The sequence below is a fragment of the Alternaria postmessia genome (assembly GCF_024291825.1).
Source record: "Alternaria postmessia strain BMP 2775 chromosome Unknown scaffold_56, whole genome shotgun sequence".
Lineage (NCBI taxonomy): Eukaryota > Fungi > Ascomycota > Dothideomycetes > Pleosporales > Pleosporaceae > Alternaria > Alternaria postmessia.
The window spans coordinates 135225-153243 of record NW_026260129.1 but is presented as its reverse complement, the minus strand read 5'-3'; the positions used below and the strand labels follow the sequence as shown (position 1 = coordinate 153243).

The 18019-nt window shown below is 51.3% G+C and overlaps 6 protein-coding genes across 6 annotated transcripts; 4 read left to right on the top strand and 2 right to left on the bottom strand.

The window, feature by feature from the left end:
• Nucleotides 1–342: 342 nt before the first annotated feature.
• On the bottom strand, nucleotides 343–2219 carry J4E82_007816 (uncharacterized protein; the record flags this gene model as incomplete). The annotated part of the gene is made up of 2 exons (XM_051734057.1): nucleotides 343–2016; nucleotides 2211–2219. 2 exons carry the CDS (start codon nucleotides 2217–2219, stop codon nucleotides 343–345), a joined length of 1683 nt encoding a protein of 560 aa, XP_051586226.1.
• A 5158-nt stretch (nucleotides 2220–7377) lies between these two features.
• J4E82_007815 (uncharacterized protein) lies at nucleotides 7378–7691 on the top strand (the record flags this gene model as incomplete). Its single annotated transcript, XM_051734056.1, has 2 exons — nucleotides 7378–7461; nucleotides 7512–7691. 2 exons carry the CDS (start codon nucleotides 7378–7380, stop codon nucleotides 7689–7691), a joined length of 264 nt encoding a protein of 87 aa, XP_051586225.1.
• A 423-nt stretch (nucleotides 7692–8114) lies between these two features.
• On the top strand, nucleotides 8115–9562 carry J4E82_007814 (uncharacterized protein; the record flags this gene model as incomplete). The annotated part of the gene is made up of 3 exons (XM_051734055.1): nucleotides 8115–8198; nucleotides 8380–8649; nucleotides 8714–9562. 3 exons carry the CDS (start codon nucleotides 8115–8117, stop codon nucleotides 9560–9562), a joined length of 1203 nt encoding a protein of 400 aa, XP_051586224.1.
• A 524-nt stretch (nucleotides 9563–10086) lies between these two features.
• Nucleotides 10087–11225, top strand: J4E82_007813 (uncharacterized protein; the record flags this gene model as incomplete). Its single annotated transcript, XM_051734054.1, has 3 exons — nucleotides 10087–10273; nucleotides 10328–10570; nucleotides 10624–11225. 3 exons carry the CDS (start codon nucleotides 10087–10089, stop codon nucleotides 11223–11225), a joined length of 1032 nt encoding a protein of 343 aa, XP_051586223.1.
• Nucleotides 11226–12027: 802 nt separating this feature from the next.
• Nucleotides 12028–12804, bottom strand: J4E82_007812 (uncharacterized protein; the record flags this gene model as incomplete). The annotated part of the gene is made up of 1 exon (XM_051734053.1): nucleotides 12028–12804. One exon carries the CDS (start codon nucleotides 12802–12804, stop codon nucleotides 12028–12030), a length of 777 nt encoding a protein of 258 aa, XP_051586222.1.
• Nucleotides 12805–15999: 3195 nt separating this feature from the next.
• On the top strand, nucleotides 16000–16914 carry J4E82_007811 (uncharacterized protein; the record flags this gene model as incomplete). The annotated part of the gene is made up of 1 exon (XM_051734052.1): nucleotides 16000–16914. One exon carries the CDS (start codon nucleotides 16000–16002, stop codon nucleotides 16912–16914), a length of 915 nt encoding a protein of 304 aa, XP_051586221.1.
• Between the last annotated feature and the right edge of the window lie 1105 nt (nucleotides 16915–18019).

Below are 18019 nucleotides of genomic sequence, written 5' to 3'. Positions count from 1 at the left end.
GCTTTCATCGGAAGTATCTAGCATTCTCTAGTGGCTGGAAGACAAATGGTATATCTGAGAAACAGCGAAGCCAACCTCAATCTTAGAGACTCGTACAGGACCAAAGCAGTGTCTGACAACGAAAGAATCGCGTTTTACAACGCCCCATCAATGCATACGGCACCATGCAACATGCGCCAGACACGCTTCGTGCACACATGTGATACGCTGACCAGGCGCCAAACGCAAGCTTCCTAATCTGTCATGCAAGTTCTCCAAATAACGCCCCGCGTTCCCCGAAGCCATGTGCAGCTTTATCGATGCAATGCACGAGTTTTGCCGTCGCTGCAACGATACAAGCACTCACGAGCTTGACTTCTTCTTGCCAAAAGTCATGTGTCCCAATCCGTGCTCCTTCGCATCCTTCATTTCACTCTCAGGCTTTCCATCAGGTAGATCGTTGGTGTGAGCTGCTCCTGAGATGTGATACTTGAGGCTCTCCGCAACTCCACTGACATGACCCCCGCTCTTGTGTGACCCAGTAGGTTGGTCGATGGCCTGCGAGTCACTAGCAGCATTGCTAGAGTTATCTAGACGATTTGATAGTGTGGGGTGCGAGGCTGGCGCTGTTGACCCACTGCCGCTAGCCTCTGTACTTGCGCGGGAACCATTTGGCTCTGTCAAAACTTCCTCTCCATTTGGACCATGTGATCGGACATCCTTGGTGTCACTGTCTCCACTATCTCTTCGTCCGGGAGCGTTGACGATGTTGGCGTTGTTCTTGTTTTCGCTTCGGACGCTATTTGCTCGACTGATGTCTGAATCAGCGTTGGGTGGACTGGCTGTACGAACACCTAGATCTTTGTCTTCGGACGGCTCCACACCCTTAGTACCCCTCCAATCTGCGGGTCCCGCTTGTGAGACCGGCTCTCCCTCTTTCGGTTCTGTGATGACAACACCAGGTCGACCTTCGTCGCTAGAAAGCGCGCGCCAGACTACTGCTATGCGCTCGAAAGCTTGTGTGCCTTTCCGCGATGAGCCTTTGATGCCGTCCATGGCCTCCCATGCAATCTCGAAGATGCCGGATTGGTCAACGTTGCCGTTCTGCTCAGGGCCATTGCCTTCAAAATATGTATTGAACCAGACGTGCGCGACAGCGGTGACCATAGTCAGATCGAAGGCAGCTTTGTTACGGCGCTCGACGTCGATGTTGACATCGTTTGTGGGAAGAACTACACGCTTGGACGGACGGAAGACGACATCGCCGGTGCCCATGGGCAGGCTCTCGCGCGATGCTCTCGGCTCGGCAGTGGTGCCATCGATGTTGTTCTGCTGTTCCAGGGAGGACGTGGAAGCATTCTTGGAGTTTTCGCTAGTCTTTGACGGGCCGAAGCCGTTCTTGTACATGACCTCTTGCACCGCCTGTGCCATGCCAGTAGTCTTGACCTCACCCCGTACAATCTCCCTCTCGTCGCGTGTGAAGGTATGGAAGTTCTTGATGAGCTTGCCGTCCTCGACGAAGCCCTCGACCTGGATCTTGACGCCGTCTCTGAGGCCCCAGCAATGCACTTCGAGAATCTCCACCTGTCGCTCTACATATATCTTGCCGTGCTTCGCCCAGCGGTCCACGTAGTCTATCCAGCGCAGTTGACTGGGGATACTAACGCCTTTGCCCATGTTCGGCCGCATGCGCCGCTCAGTGAAGCGGTCCAGAGCCTTGTGCACCGGCCAGCCTTCCTCGCTGATCAGATAACTGCAACTAGCAGTGCCCGACCGCCCCTTCCCGGCTTTGCAGTGTACTACGACGACCCTGCCCTTCTTCTCGTGCAGCCAGTTGCGCATGCTGGCCATGATGTTTGGTATGAGGGCGAAAGGCGGCGGATGATGGTCGGGAAAAGGGTAGTGGTAGACGCGATTGTAGACCTCTGAGTCTGGGTAGCCCGTCCCTTCGGCGCGGAACTCCCATATAGCCCAGTCTTCGCCATGTTTGGAGTCGAGAAACTTGACGAGTGAATCGAGCGGGTTGCGATACGCGCGCTGGGGGTAAGTGCCGCTGGGGCCTGATGTAGCGATTACTGGCTGGTGTCAGAGCGCGAACAAAGCTGCGAGTCGTGGAGCGGCTGTACTGTTGTCTGTCACATAGCACAGATCGAGGCCGGCTTCAGCATGCCTGGCGCGAGGCCCGGCTACAAGTTGTCGCAGTAGCGATGCCTACGGTCGTCAGTTCGAACGTCCACCATGTCATTTCCCTTTCATGCGCACCATGGTTCCGGCAATCGTCTGTTGTGTATGGGAGCAATATTCCGTGTTGGCACATGGCGAGAGTCGAGGCGCGAGGGATGCTGCCTCTAGGCGGGCAGGCGCGACCGAAAGGTGGGTACGTCACCCTGCACGGATTATGCGCTAAGCTTCCGGTTCCTGCCCAGACCCTCACCATTCTCCGCCACAACACCAACTTTTTTGCTCGCCACACACCACACAGCCACACACACTTAGACGCTGACATAATAACGTTCTCTCTAGGTGACAATGCAAATCCTTGCTGCTTCTTTGCTAAACTACCCGACATAGCCTGGTTCATCTGTCATTGTCATCAGGCATGTCACACCCAGTCTGGTCTTGTTGTATACTCGGAGTCTGCAAGAGCTCTTCTTCTAAATAGGCTTCGTTCCAACACATCCAAAAAGAAGGGAAAAACACTGGAAACCCCCTTTGCGATCCACGCTTGTGCCACCATTCACAGGCCAACGTGTCCAGTTATTCCTATACCATAACTTCTTCCGCGCCAAACCACCAGCGGCGAAGGAGATACCTGGAATACAAAAAGATTAGTAGGCTAGACATGACTGTCTCTCTCAATCTCAGCTTACAGGCTATGCTGTCGTAGCATCGAGTTCATAGGTATCGGTCGCAACAGCGCGCCGACGCTGGCGCAGAACAGTACCCGCAAGAGCAAGGAATCCAATAACGGCCGTTGTCGCTGCAAGATAGGTTCCGATTATATCGAAGCCGAGCTCGGTATCTGCCGAACTAGACCGCAAAGTGATATCCATAATGCTGACTTCAGTCGCTGAGGGTGTGACGTCAATGACTCCAATACTAGATGAAACAAATGATGAGATGTCTGATAGAAAGAGTTATTGAGTGTTTATTGGGGAGTTTGGTCCTTGATCTGATTCACACCTCGCTAGAGACGACTCTTATACCATTTGTAGAGTCGATACGACGCATCTACGTTCTCGTTACTGCATTCACGAGCGCATTGGAAGACATCTTGGTTCTGCGGTGTGTGGAGCTTCGAGTATCTGCGAATATGCGACATACGTTCAAAATGTTGCGGCAACAACAACTCCAATGCGCTATTGGATAGACACATGGTAAGGCTATGTGAGGATTTAATCAGGTCTCATCGGTCGCGCATCGCGGATGCGTGTTATCCTTCCGAAGTGCGCTATTGGATACTGATTGCTGGTGAAAACACTATGATCACCGAGGTTATCTCCAGCGTCGCAAGTTTGTGGATCTACGCTTACTGCTCGTAATGCGACATTGGTGGACGCAATTTCCAGTCAAGCCACTTTCTGCTGCAATGCCAACCGACGTATGGCTGACGCGGGGAAGGGTGTCTGCATCCGCGTAACATGCGCCATTGGCCGGTGAAGAAGCGACACCACTTGATTGGCCGTGCCTTGCATCGAAGGACTCCAAGCATACATACTGACACCGATGTTTCTGAGCCCAGTGAAAACTGGACTCACTTAAGTTTCACAGAATGCTAATAATTCCGTTTGGGCTCTCCAATATCTTCCTCACGACCAGGGCTTAGCGGTGTGATGTCTACTACAGGTCGGACCCGACTAAAGTGCGATAGATGCCGCGAGGACAAAAAGAGGGTAAGACGCTTGTGGTAATGTTCCGACAACGGGTGGTCTAACAAACATAGTGTCTGCCAGTACAACGTGTGTGGCCGGCGGAAAGATGCGATAGGTGCAAAGCTCAGGGGCACCCGTGCTCAGAGGCGCAAAAAGCTGTCCGACGCAGCAGACCCTCCATAGTTTCTCTCGTACGTAGCGAACACCGGGTGGCCGAACTTCGTCATCTAGCTCCAAAAGATGCTCCTGCTGGGGACCTGTACCATGGGCCAGAACCTGAATGTTCCCGAGGGAATACTGCAATACCCAAGACACGAGCGTGCGTAGCCCAAAATCGACCATATTGGTCTTTTGCCTGCTAAAAACCTGCAGCGTCTTACTTCTGTCAATAGCTGAAGTTGTCACCATGGCTGTTGAAGAACTCATTACAATAGCCACTGAGATGACCAAGCCATTTACACACGACACGCGATATCCAAACCCGCGCGACTGTATGCCGCAATTACAGCATCTTGTGGAAGAACTACACTCTTTTGCTGATAAGCTCGTGTCACTTGCGCTTGACTTGGAAGCTGGACCTAATGTCTCCAATGCTCAAGCTGCTCTGGGAAGCAAGCATGTCGCAAAATCAGCTAATTGGACCGACGATCATGTTGCGCTGACGACTGCCTTCCGAAAAACAACCTCATGGAGTCCTTGTGATTACCCAGGTCTTTCGCATGTGCTACAAATCAAGCTTTTCCGCGACCGGCCTGATTTGCTCCGTGACAACGCCGAACCATTCCTGCTGTACAGAAATGAATTTCTGTTGGCGGCCCGCCGACTCCTCGATTCACCACAGTTCCAGGCGCCGAGTTGTCTAAAGTCCTCGCAATTGTTCATTCCATGTGCGTTCGCTAGGATACCCATGATTGCATCGCGGTTTTACCAGAGTAATGACCCAGATTGCCTTGGTAGATCTGTATCCCACATCCTGTATGACGCGAAGGTCTTAAAGGAATGGCGACCCAACGACAGATACACCCTTGATGTTCTTGCGCGATCAAGCTTGTATCTTGCTTGCTGCGAACGAAACCACAACCGCATATACCAACTTTTCCGAGCCAATGTCGATCCAAATGTCAAGGCGGCCAACGGTCTGTATCCATTCGACGTTGCGGTAATATCTGGAGATATAGAAGTCTGTAGGACTATTTGGAAGATGGAATCGAGAACTCATGTCCACATGGACAGTCGATACGATACTAGTACAGATATTTCGCGTCGGTCGCCATTGCTCTGGGCTGCCTATTTTGTACATCTGCATATTGTCAAGCTCCTTCATATTCACCGCGACACCCACCCAAATACTACGGCCTTGGAGGACGGCTGGGACTGTAACGTTATTGGGCTTGCGGCCATGCGAGGGCAAAGAAACATTGTCGAGTATTTGAGCGATTACCAGTTCGATATGCCAGATGTCCGCGGACGTAGCCCTCTTTGGTATGCGGCATCCAACGGGCATCTGGACATCCTGGAACTCTTGCATAGCGGCAATCCACTACTGGACCGACAAGACAATGAAGGATTCACCCCAGTCGCTATCGCAGCACAAAATGGGCGTCTGCGAATCGTGAATCACCTTCGTAGCATAGCCAACCTCTCTATACGAACGCACACAGGACAAACTCCGTTGTCTTTAGCAACGTCCGCAGGACACCTGGATTGCGTTAAGTCGCTCTTGAGACCCAGCATCGCTGCTTTGGGCGCGCCGGAAGTACGGAAAATATTCGTTATTGCTCAAAGGTATGGCTACTATGAGATCTGCAGGGTATTCCATAAATACGGACTCGTTACTTAATTGTCACACGACGCGCAAATATCAGTCTTCTATAACATGATCTTTGAACCTTCTCTACTTCACTGAAATACACCAGACGCTAGCATCATCTGTAACCCGCTCCTAACTGTAGCCTCATTCGATGTGACTACCCGAACTCTCAATCTTCTCTTTCCTCGCCCGCCTCCTATATCCTTCCTGCTCGATCATTCCCATCAGCATCTGTGGAAGATCCAAATGGGGACTTCCATCTCCCAATACCTCCAAGCTTGTCCCCAAGAACCTCGCCTTGAAAGCCTCCCAAAGTTCACCGTCAGCTGCCTCAGCGCCACCTGGTCGGGGGTAGTAAGGATCGTTTCTGAAGAATGCAGCACACGCTTGCTCCAGCCCATTTTCATCCATAGACATATGCTTCACACGATCAAAGTCCAGAACCCACATGACATGCTCGCCGAGAGACTCTGATAGGAAGGTTGGCGATGACATGGATCTGGGAGGCGCAAGAACGAATTCGACATCATCCACGTCGACTCCAGCACCCCAGTACATCAAGGCAAGCGCATCCGCCATAGTCATCGCATAAGCGACAACATCGAGGCCAAGATCTTCCATCTGGTTGATATGCAGCGCAACGTTTCGGAGGCTGAAACGCTGGAAACGCGATGTGCTTGTCAATCTATTCCCCCTCCGCCGCCCTAGGTAGGGTCGAATGAGACAATCATCATCATCTTTATTACCCTTCACAAAGGCAGCGATTGTTGGGTTTTCAGGCAGAGATAGATCTACGATCTTGTCGCTGACTGATCGGGGTACTTTGGGATTCTTTCCGATATGAGCGCTCTGCACTCTTCATAGCTAGTCGGGAAGCGATGGAGACACAGATCCCACCAGGACAGGTCGCTCGGCTGGATAAGCTGATAACATTGAGGTATTGCGAGCGGCATAGAAGCCGAGTGTTGTTCAATGCTCTGACTGATCTCGAGATGCATGTTGTAGTCGTTCGTGATCGATCGTCCAGGGCCTCCGTCCTCGCGCTTGACGACGCTTGTGCTGTCTTCCTCGGCGATCCAAACGCTGCCGCAAAAGCCTTTTCCGATACATCGATACGGATTGTGCCCGTCGAACATGATGAAAACAGTAATGAGGTAGTGAATTGCTTGTTGATACTATTGTAGTGGAAGAGCGACCTCAGGATGAGGCGAAGAGTGGTCTTATTTAACGAACGCCATTGACTCAGAGTGGTACCATGGTTCTCCAGCAATTCTACCATGCAACGATATTATAGTTTGTCATGTACAACGAGAGTCTTACAATCGCTATAACACATATGACACAGGAGATACTTTAACTTTCCCTACGACCGATGGAGAATAAGAAACTAAAATCATGTTGATTAGAGTCATCTACCCTTTGATCCGACGACGTGCGCAGCCACGATTCTGTTGCCAATGTTGCACAGCCCGAAGAGAATGTATTTCGGGCACGTCGCACACCTCCTGGCATAAATGCGCCTTGCGATATTGCCGTGCCAAACAGTAGCGTCGTTGCCTAACGACCGTGCCGCGGGTGGCCTGAGCTCGTAGACATATAGCCAACACCCAACACCCAGATGCGTCTCAGTAGCAAGAGAATTGTAACCAAGCTCGCTTCTCACCCTAGAGAAGCTCTAGCCCTTCATCAGCTTATCTTTTCTCAATCACCGTAAGCATGGGCCAAAGCCAGTCTCAAGCAGCGGATCAACCTCCAGAGCCGCAACTTAGCCAGGAGGAGCGCTCACAACTGCAAGCCGAGGTAACATTTTTGATCGCTCAATATGTCTTACAATGTTAACACGTCTAAAGATGCGCGCAAAGCAGCAGGCGGCCCTTGACAAGCGTTTTGCCAGTCAACCAAGGTCAAGGAAGCCCTCACCCACAGGCGCGCAAGCTAAGAGGAAGCCAACTGCGCTCGAGGAAGCGAGCAAAGAGAACATCGGGTGGCGCAATGCCGATGCACAGGCAGAATTCAGAAATTGGAACTAAGGAATGTTGCGACCGGACTGTGACGAAAGAGATTGATGTAACAGGCGTTGGCGACGATATGGAAGCTGAGTTGTCCATGTATGGGCTGCTTATCACCCGGATCACCGGGTTCAATCTGAGAAGGCGTTATAGAGTGGAAGGAGAAAGGGGATAGGATTGTCTTCCACAGGCGGACATGGCGTTCTCGGAGTTCCCAAGCAGAGCAAATAAGCAGATTTCATCCTTTTCTTATGGTATGCCGATTCTGTCGCATCCTGAGTCCAAGAGGCGTGCTTCCTCACAGAGCTATCAAGAGTGCAAGGAGCTAAGGGGCCCGCGGGGAAGCGCATCCGCGCTAGCGGATTAGTCATCATAAGCCGCAACCCAGCCCCAAATCATCGTAACTTTCTATTGCACTCATGCACCCGACTCGTCATCGCCACTATGACGGAACAGCGCGTCGCAAAGCGCAAGACTCACACCAAGTCGCGAAAAGGATGCTTCCAATGCAAACAGAGACATACCAAAGTACGTGTCCACATTCGATCCTTTCGCTGCGTTCTCCAGCCAATCACAGTGTACTATCCAATATGCTGCCTTTACCCCAGCAAATGGTCCCTCAAGCTCAGATCCCGAGCGCGACAAGTACTGGAAGGCTGCGAAGCTTCTACGTTATGATATGCGCCTCTATACTTACCACATTTCATAGTGCAATGAAGCGCGCCCCCGCTGTGGAAATTGTGTTCGCTTGGACATTCATTGCCATTTTCCATCTATGCCAGACAGCTACTCAACATCTCGACAAAACAGCCCAGGTGTCTCCTCGCCTTTCGTTGATACACATCATGCCGAAAGCCCTGAAGCAAGTCCGACTAATTCCGAACTGCCACTCGCTGATCTGCGTCTGTTGCATCACTGGACAAAGTCGTGCGCAAAGTCGTTGCATCCAAACCCTGCAATCCGGAGTGTCGTTTGGCAGGTAATATTCTCCACTCTTTGCCGCCTTTTTGAGGCTATGAGGCTGATAATAACTTGATTCGCAGAACGAGTTCATCGAGTTGGGCTTCGAGTACCCTTTCCTCCTTCGCGGCTTCTTGGCTCTTTCAGCAGTTCATAAAGCATCCTTGCTTGCGCCCAGCGAAAGACAGGGCCTCCTGCTCCAGGCAGACTCACATATCAGCCATGCATTAGATACCTATCGAAAGAATCTAGAGACGCCAAACGTTGAGCTGGCGATACCGATGTTTATGCTATCCTCGGTCATCCTAACTTACAACTTCGGTTCAGCACAGCTTGAGCGTCCCGAAGACCCCATTCGCGCGCTTCACCACTGCTTTATGCTGCTACAAGGCATCAAGATTGTAGTAATTCCTCACTGGGATCGGATCAAAGATAGCTCTGTGTTCGCTCACATGACGGACATGGCGCCCCCAGAAGCTTTAGATGCATTGGACACGCTTGCAAGGGAAGAGAACCCCCAAGAGATTCTCCGGCTCAAAGAGCTTACCGAACTTCTGCTGGACAGTCAGGATAAAGAAGCCTGTGCCACCGCTATCGACGAACTCCACGTAACCTGGCTGCGCTTTCGGCACATATCACCGGACCGTGATGAATATTCCCTGCTCTTTCTTTGGCCTGCTAGGCTAAGCAATCGGTTCTTCGACCTCCTTGCATGCCATAATCCGGTGACCTGTATCATTACGACACATTTTGCTGCACTGCTGGCCCAATGTCGTCCAGTATGGTGGGTAGTGAAGTGGCCTCAATGGCTTCTCGTTGCGTCCGAACAATTGCTGGCGGCGACACCGGATCTTCTGAAATGGCTTGACTGGCCGCAACAGATCATCCATGCCCAAGCCTGGACTGCGACGACCACTCCAGCAGCTTCTTGAGGACCGGAGTTGGTACGAACCTTGACACCATGAACACCGCGCTCATTATATCATACCACCAGTTGTTGGACTTGCGCAGGTGTTTGTACTAGCATAGCCCACCTCCATGCGCTGTTGATGGTTGTTCGTCGTGCTAGCAACGGGTCTACACTGCGAGACTCAGGCAGACTCAAAGAAGGGCATAGCTTGCGAGTTGCCGCGTATTTGAAGCAATGTCAATGAGGCGAAGCAATCGAGAAATCCAACAATGGAAGGGGTCCTGCACCGTTTAAGTCCCAAGTCCTGCGGCTAGTCCGGCAAGTTCCATACGGCCGATACGGGACCCACCAAATCTCCCTAAGAGGGTAAGACGTCTTGGCAGCGTATTTCGCGAAGCGTATTCCGTACAACAACTTCAATGCGTTCTTAGCTTAGGCTAAGGATTGCGCTGTGGGTTTGTTCTTTAAGATGTCTCGACAACGCATTTTGAGATGTAGGAGGATCGATTCCAAAGACGCATTGCTTTCCTTGTATCACGACTGAACATGTCCGACACCACGTACCGACCGGCACTCGACGACCCCAACGCATACGTTCTGTACCGATACATTCCCTCAACAGTAGCGGCGATTGTTTTTGTGGTTGTTTTCGGTCTCACCACCTTGGCCCATGTTTTCCAACTCATCAAGAAGAAGACATGGTACTTCACACCTCTCGTGGTTGGAGGTCTACGTAAGTCTCGAAGTGGCTTGCGTCCAAGACGGCATCGCTGACGAGACAATACAGTTGAGGTCATAGGGTTCATCGGGCGCTACCTCTCGCATGATGATGTTTGGGCACTCGGGCCGTTTATCATGCAGTCGCTGCTTATTCTACTTGCTCCGGCACTGTTCGCGGCGTCTATCTACATCATACTAGGTCGAATCATCCTGCTGGTGGATGGAGAGCGATATTCTCTGGTGCGACAGAAGTGGCTCACGAAGTTGTTCGTCACAGGAGATGTGCTCAGCTTCCTGATGCAAGGCTCAGGTATGTACATGATGCATTGCTGCCATTAGATTGCAAGCTAATGTCTAATATAGGCGGCGGTATCCAAGCGATGGGTACGCTAGACGCCTTGCATACCGGCGAGCAAATCATCATCGGCGGTCTTTTCGTCCAATTGATCTTCTTCGGCCTTTTCATCGTCGTGTCGGGAGTTTTCCACTACCGCCTCGTTAGAGATCTTCCTCTAAAGAAGCGCTATAGTCCGTTGTCGCTGTTCAAATCTCGGAGATTCAGCCCAAGCACACACACCTCATCCACCGTACCCAGGGCCAGTCTATCGGAACTACCTTGGAAGCGTCACCTCTACACCCTATACCTCGCAAGCGCTCTCATTATGGTGCGAAGTATCTTCCGCGTCGTAGAATACATCCAAGGGAACGCAGGATATCTACTCAGCCATGAGGTATACCTCTATATCTTTGATGCCACACTCATGTTCTTTGTCATGCTGGCATTCAACTGGACCCATCCAAGTCAAATTACAGACGCGTACCAGAAGAGACTACGGAGCGGCTCGCCCATTGAGCTCCAACATTCCCACGATTCAGCGACAGGCGCGGATGAGGAACACATGCTAGAGAGTCGGGAGGCGAAGAATAGTGTACGCACTGGTGGCTGGGTTCCTTCCCGAGGCTAAGAAGAATTGTCAGCGACACCACCGATTCTTCATCATGAAGGTGGATTCATTAATCAACCAGATATAGCCCGGAAGAATGCTAAGCAAGGGATTATCTTTTTAGAGCAAGACTTAGTAATATAGATCCATGTCAACGAGTTGTACAGATATCGTTATTACCATTTAAGAATTGCTCCATCGTAATACAGCCATTAGATTAGAGATACTGCTCAGGCAGACAACACCATATCGAACACAGCCATTGTAGGCGCAGCGATCACAAGATCTTGGTTTTAGCAGGGGAAGAACATTCAACGCCACCAGGGCAAAGCCATGTTGTTTATTGAATTATGTGAAGGAGAGCCCTCATGATGATGTTTTTCACAGGGCCTGCTCCTTCCTTGTGTCTGTAGTCTAGTCGTTCCCAAGAACCAGTGCCATTATGCTCTTGCTGACGCTCAAGGTCCAATCGCCGGTAGCATGTGAGCTTCGCCTTGATTGGCGGGCCCAACTCCACCCCTCTTGCGTCGGAAAACATCCCCAACCCTTTGACCAATGTGGACAATAGGGCCTGAGTTCGGTAGTATGAGTAATCCCATAGCACGTGAAAGATGACAGTCTTTTTTATCCATGTAGGTGTGACGTAGGTTATGCAAGATCCCGATGCCTGCCATGCGAATCATGCTGCACGAAATTTGGAGTTGCATGGTGGAGCTCCGACGTCTCTCCGCCTTCACGCCGAAGGAGACTCAATATCTCTAGAGCGCAAAATTCTCCTCGGCGCCGAGTGATACAGGAATTATAGGTTTTCAAGATAATCATCTTAGTTCTGCTGTGAAGGGCCTGGTTGTCGTCGTGAGCCCAGCTTGTCTGCTTGGTTCTGCAGATAAATGGCTATCCTTTGATCTGGACAGTTCATATGCGAATTGGCGAGCTCTAGCCACTGCCGTCGCTCTTGCTCCAACAGATTCAACTCTGCTTTCAAAACACGATTTCTGCGCTCGGCTTCCCGAGATGTCTCAACCAGCTGTTCCTGCTCCTGTTTTTGTTTGGTTCGACATTTGCTAGCAGCTTTGCGATTCTTTTCGAGATATATAGCCCGCGCTGAGCCTGGCTCAGCGTACTGGTACCTCGGTCTCCGTCGCCCTGGTGGAGGAGTTGTCATCGGCGACACAGCTTCTTCCTTTGGGTAAAGACTGTCGTGTCGTCCTTTGACATCGGTGTCTTCGTAGAACTGCGTCGCATCGTTGGCATCGAACTGGGTTTGCGAAGGAGAGATAGTTGGTGTAGTGTGTGAGTTTGTAGACCGGTTGGAAGGCGTGAACGCTGAAGCGTGGTCTGCGACGGGGTATGCGTTCGCAGTCGATGTTAAGTTCGTGTTGACGTCTGCGCTCGAGCCAAAAGGCTGTGAGTTAGACGACTGGTGGATGAGCGGCGCATAATTTCCCATATACTGGTATCCCGCGTGTCCCTCATGGTGTGGGGTCGATGTAGTGAGATTCGACATAAGCCCGTAATGATCGTGACCAGCGGAATCTGGTGTTTGCCCTAGCTGTGCTTGGTTTGGATGATACACGCGGTATCCTTGCTGTCCGGGCATTATAGGAGTATGCCCGTCTGGGATATGGGAAAAATGTTGATCAGAAGGCATGAGTACTAAGCTCATGTTAACAATCTTCTGCCTGTGAGGTCTTGTGTTTCAGGGTGATCCGCTACCACCTTCGCAGAATCAGCACTGAATATTGAATGTGGTAGGTTAAACCAACACCGGACGGTACGATTGGCTTGTTGAGAAATAACACAGAGTACTGAGGAATTTCCACGTGTCTGGAGGGGTCAGAACGGCTGAAATTGTACAAGGGGATTCTGAAATGATGCGGGCAGCAGATGCGTTATGGGAAAAGAAATAATTCACTGTTTATCCACGGTTGGCGGCTTCCACAACCGTGGACGGCATGACCCTGCCCAGGAGTTATGATACCGAGCGGGGCAGTCTCGACTGGTGCGCTGAATCGAACGCGTGGTACCGGTACTAGGCACGCAAGTCTACGGTGTACTGTAGTGTGTCGAGGAAGCCCATGACGGTGCGGAAGACATGCCCGAGCAGGATCGACGCGACATGCCGATTGAGATAGCTATGCGGCAGCGTATACCGCGACCAATAGAACTAGAGTCGCATTGCATGGCACTGCAAAGAGACGCGCTTTGCGAGGTTGGTATTGATCACATCGCTGGGTATGCTAACATAGAGTCGTCCGCTAGCTGAGCAGTCGCGTTGAGAGGCGGTGGTAGAAGAAATAATTCAACGAACACGATTAGGCAGCGCAGCTGCCGTCGACGAATCAGATCACGAGATGAAAGCGGGCCCTCGGCGGTGGTAGGAACGGCGCGCTGGCGTTGCAGCGGGGAAAACTAGCCAGCGGCATGACGTCGGTGTATCTGTTCAGAGGTTCTCAACCAAACCAAGAGCAGCAACTGTTGCATCAGGTACGGTTGAGTGGTCTGCCCTAGTCGTCTCGGTGGATGTTCGACGTTGAGCCACGTGCCGCCGCTAATGCGAGTCGCCAATTATGCCACCAGCCACCATACCCTTGGGGCCCCCACCAACTGCTCCTGAAATTATGGCTCCAAACCGGCTGCACAGTCGCAAGCGACAAGCGAGAAAAGAGAAGGTCCTACATCCTACAGCTCCACACACGCACATCTGAGAGATTACAAAATTCCAAATTCCAAATCCAATGCGCTCACGAGCTCGTTGCTTTTGCGCGTCCGTCGTACCAAGATTGGCGCAAATTTAAATTCGAGAAGGATGCCGATGCCGCTTTAGGAACATCCCTCCGCGGATGTACGTGTGTGTCATATCGGCAGTTTAGCTCTCGAGCTCGTGGTACATTTACTGGGTTTGGTGTTGCACTGTTACTGTACGTCTCTACGCCGACGTCATTCTGCTTGGTGAATCCTCTCGGTCAAATCTTCCGACCCCCTACGAAACCTCCGATAGGCTGTTGGTTTTTGACCACAAGCATAGTGCCAGGGCCAGGGCCTGCGGAACAGGGAAGGTTGTGGTGGAAGGCATCGTTAATCCTAAGAGAAGAAAGTCCTTACGAGCCGCGATTGTTAGCCGACAACAGCGAACAGATTGCCAAATCGCAAGGCTGTAGATTACCTTCGTCGACTCTGAACTCTTCATTACAATACTTTATGCGAACACTAGACTGGCGGGCAAAGCCCGTTCAATGACATGGAGAGCTCGACAAGCATATGTTCGGAAAGAGGCTTCTGGCCCAATCAAAATACATGATTTTACTGCCTCCAGCAAGCCCATCATCTCTGGGATAAAAAAGGGCTTCTCGTGGCATCGGTCGATCACATCTCCATACATGCAGCCGAATCTGAGATCCCTACCCGTAGATTAGGTGTCCCCACTGCATCACATCTTCAGGCGTCAACGATCCGCGGAGTAAGTATAATAGCAAACGACCATCATGCAGCTGTCGGGCCCAGATCTGCCGAACTTGCAAGACCCAAAACATCGGAATCGACGTTGATTACAACTTTACGACCCTGTCCCTTCGTTTGGTCGGACACATGCTGTCATGAACAGCACAATGGAGCAGTGAAGACGTAGACGTTCACTTCTCGAAGTTTGACCGAACCAAGATGGCTTTGTTGGGAGACGGGATAGTGCCGGCCAGGAAGAAGACCCTTGCGCTCCAGATGCATCGCCGGCGTCCATCTGGACCTTGGTTCGCCCACCCTCTGTTTTACTTTCGACAAAACCGTAACCAAACCTCAACGTAGACACTGCTTTCTGGAAGGCGCTAGACCTGCGCCATTGACACGTCGCATTATTCCCGTCACGGGCATTCGAATCGAGGTTTGACCTCATTGCGCACCTACAACATATACGCAGCGCTGTTGCTTTAGGGCTCTCCTTGCTTTTGTGGGCTATCTCTTACCTCGCGCGACACAAGGATGTGCGCCAAAGTTCCTCATATCTATACCCCGCTTCTTACTCATGACTTCTTCTATTTGATCTGATGCTTCTATCGAGCGATGGTTCAATTTTCCTGATTTTCTCACTGTATCCTTTCGCGATGATCCATCGGTGCGACTTTCATGCATCGAAGATACAAGTCGACTTTGCAGCATATGCCTCACGGCAGTTATATGATTCTATTGAGGTTGACATCTGTATTTATGTCCATCGCGATAGTAGTACAGTTAGAGTGCTGATCGCAACGCTGCTCTCAAGTCGTAATCGGACGCAGGATAGATGTAAGGTCGCACTATAGCAAGAGCTTGCCAAGATGCTACTAGGCTCTTTTCAACCCCTAGGTACCCCAACATCCGCAGTAATGTACCGGATTGGTTTCCAGGGAAGAAGCGTAGAGATCACATCGGTTCACAGTTTCCTGGCCGAGGGAGCGATCGCCGTTGGTGAGTGCGAAGCTAGTCTGTTCATAGTCCGACTCCGACTCCGACATCCGACGAAACCACAAGGCGAATCTCTGATTACCGGGACAAGTAAAGTTATAATTTTTGCCAGAGTCGCAAACGCTAATACGGTTCAACAGGCGTCATGCGCCTACCCAGACCCTTAAGCGACCGTTGCGGGTAATGTTTCCCGGGTTTCCTCCCGGCTCGCCAACGACTATCCGACCCTTGAAGATCCGCTTTGACAACCAGACACAGTAGCTAAACGACCCTGTTACTACAGGGTCTCACGATTACACCATCTTCGACAAGTACCCAAACTCTGTCAATCGAATAATCGAAACGAAACATCCGTAAAATGCGCGTAATTATTTTCGGTGCATCTGGTGTCCAGGGGCGACATCAAGTTCACGTCCTGGCCCGAGCAGGTCACTCAGTTGTCGCCGTAAGCCGCAACCCCAAACCCGTTCTGGTGGACGAGAATTCCGTGGAGACATTTGCTGCAGATTTCGCCGACCGAGATGCCATTGCAAAAGTGCTCCAGGGCGCCGACAGAGTCTTTCTCAACCTCCCGTCTACATCCTTCAACCAATCAGAGCCCATCATTGCTGCAGCCAGATACATCGGGGAAGCCGCGAAGAATGCCAAAGTTCCGCTGATTCTTTTCAACACGAGTATGCCAGTAGCCAAAAAACCCCAAGGCATTGTAGCACAGGACGACCGAAGGGAAATGAGAAGGTTGTTGCGGGAGTCAGTACCAACAATCAGTATCGAGCCTGTAGTCTACCTCGACAATTTGCTCGAAGGCTGGGCCCTACCTCCCATCCGCGACCGCAATACTGTTGTCTACTGTCACAAACCCGACCTCCGCGTATCATGGATCTGTCACCACGATGTCGCCCAAATCATGATGGCAGCGATGGATCACCCTGAGCTCGCAGGCCGCGACATCCCTATCGGCGGTCCTGAGACCGTGATGTTGTCCCAACTGACTGAGAAGTTATCGAAAGCCTGGGGCAAGCAGCTGAGTTATGAGAACCAGACTGTCGCAGACTTCTGCGACAAGATAGGTAAAGCGATGCAGGGGCGTGGTCTTGAGACGGATACAATTGTGAGCCAGATGTTCAAGGCGTATACTTATTATAACGAGGCGGAAGACGAGCCGTTCAACGTTGATATGAGACCCTTAGTAAAAGAGCTCGGTGTGAAATTGACGCCGATCGAGGAGTGGGCGAAAAGAAGGAGTCCATGGGATGACAAAGGGTACTACTAGATGCCGGGGAGGGAGACGTTTGCGAGCTGCAACTCGAGCCTAGAACTGATCAGTTCGCAAAACTCTGGAGGGGTTGACGGATGCTTGCATGCAAGCTGATCGGCTTTGCCCAACGACTGCGATTTCAGCTCACGATATTCCTTACTTATCAAACACGGGTAGAATCACGACTTCACTCATGAAAGGGGGTATGATGAGACAAATATATGGGTATTCCTTACGAAGTCTAATCGCTTGTTGCACTACCCCACCACATTAAACCCACCTCCCATCATTACACTACTACTGTCATCCTGCGGCATGCCAAACTTCCCAATCCCTTTGCCCCTCCTCCTCTGCACCCCCAGCGCCACCTCATTAGCTTGCTTGAGTAACTCTTCACTACTACTCTTCCCCGGCACAAACACTAACCCCGAATCCGGTGCCGGAGTTCCCGTACCCACAAAGTTTCCCTCCGCATCTTTAACATAGTGGGCCAGGTACTGCGAGCGCTTCATCTGGCGGACGATTATGGATTGTTTCACTTCGCCTTGTTTACGGGAGAAGGGGTTGTAGTTGTGGATTGAGTTGGCGACTGTGCGGGTAATCATGGGAACGGGAATGGTTTCATCAGGGTCACCTTCCGAGAGAGTGGTTAAGGCGCGGGCGACAGATGTATAGGATGGAGGGTCGCCTTTTTCTTCATTGTGGTAGCTTGGAGGTAGCTCTTCTTGGTTGGCGTGAGTGGTGCTCATGATGTGTGGCTTTGGGTTTTTGTTTTTAGGGTTGTAAATAGTGGAGGACTGTGGACTGTGGACTGTGTTGCGAAAGAGTTGATAGCTTTGATGTGTCTCGTATGTTGTAAAACACCCTCAAGCCACAGCGCAATGAATGCTTATATGTTCAACTTCACGCCATCGCGAAAGCAACTCATGCCTACATTCTGCTTCGGGGCCTCCAACTAACCCGCATCACATGGCTTAGACGCCGAATACGAGGTGTTGCATACATAGCCCCAAGCTGTGGTTAGCGTACAGCTATTCGAGCTTGACGATGGGCAACCAAAATCTCGCACCACTCAACAGAGCTGGACACGCAAGCGCGACATCCAGAGCTGTTGCCAGGT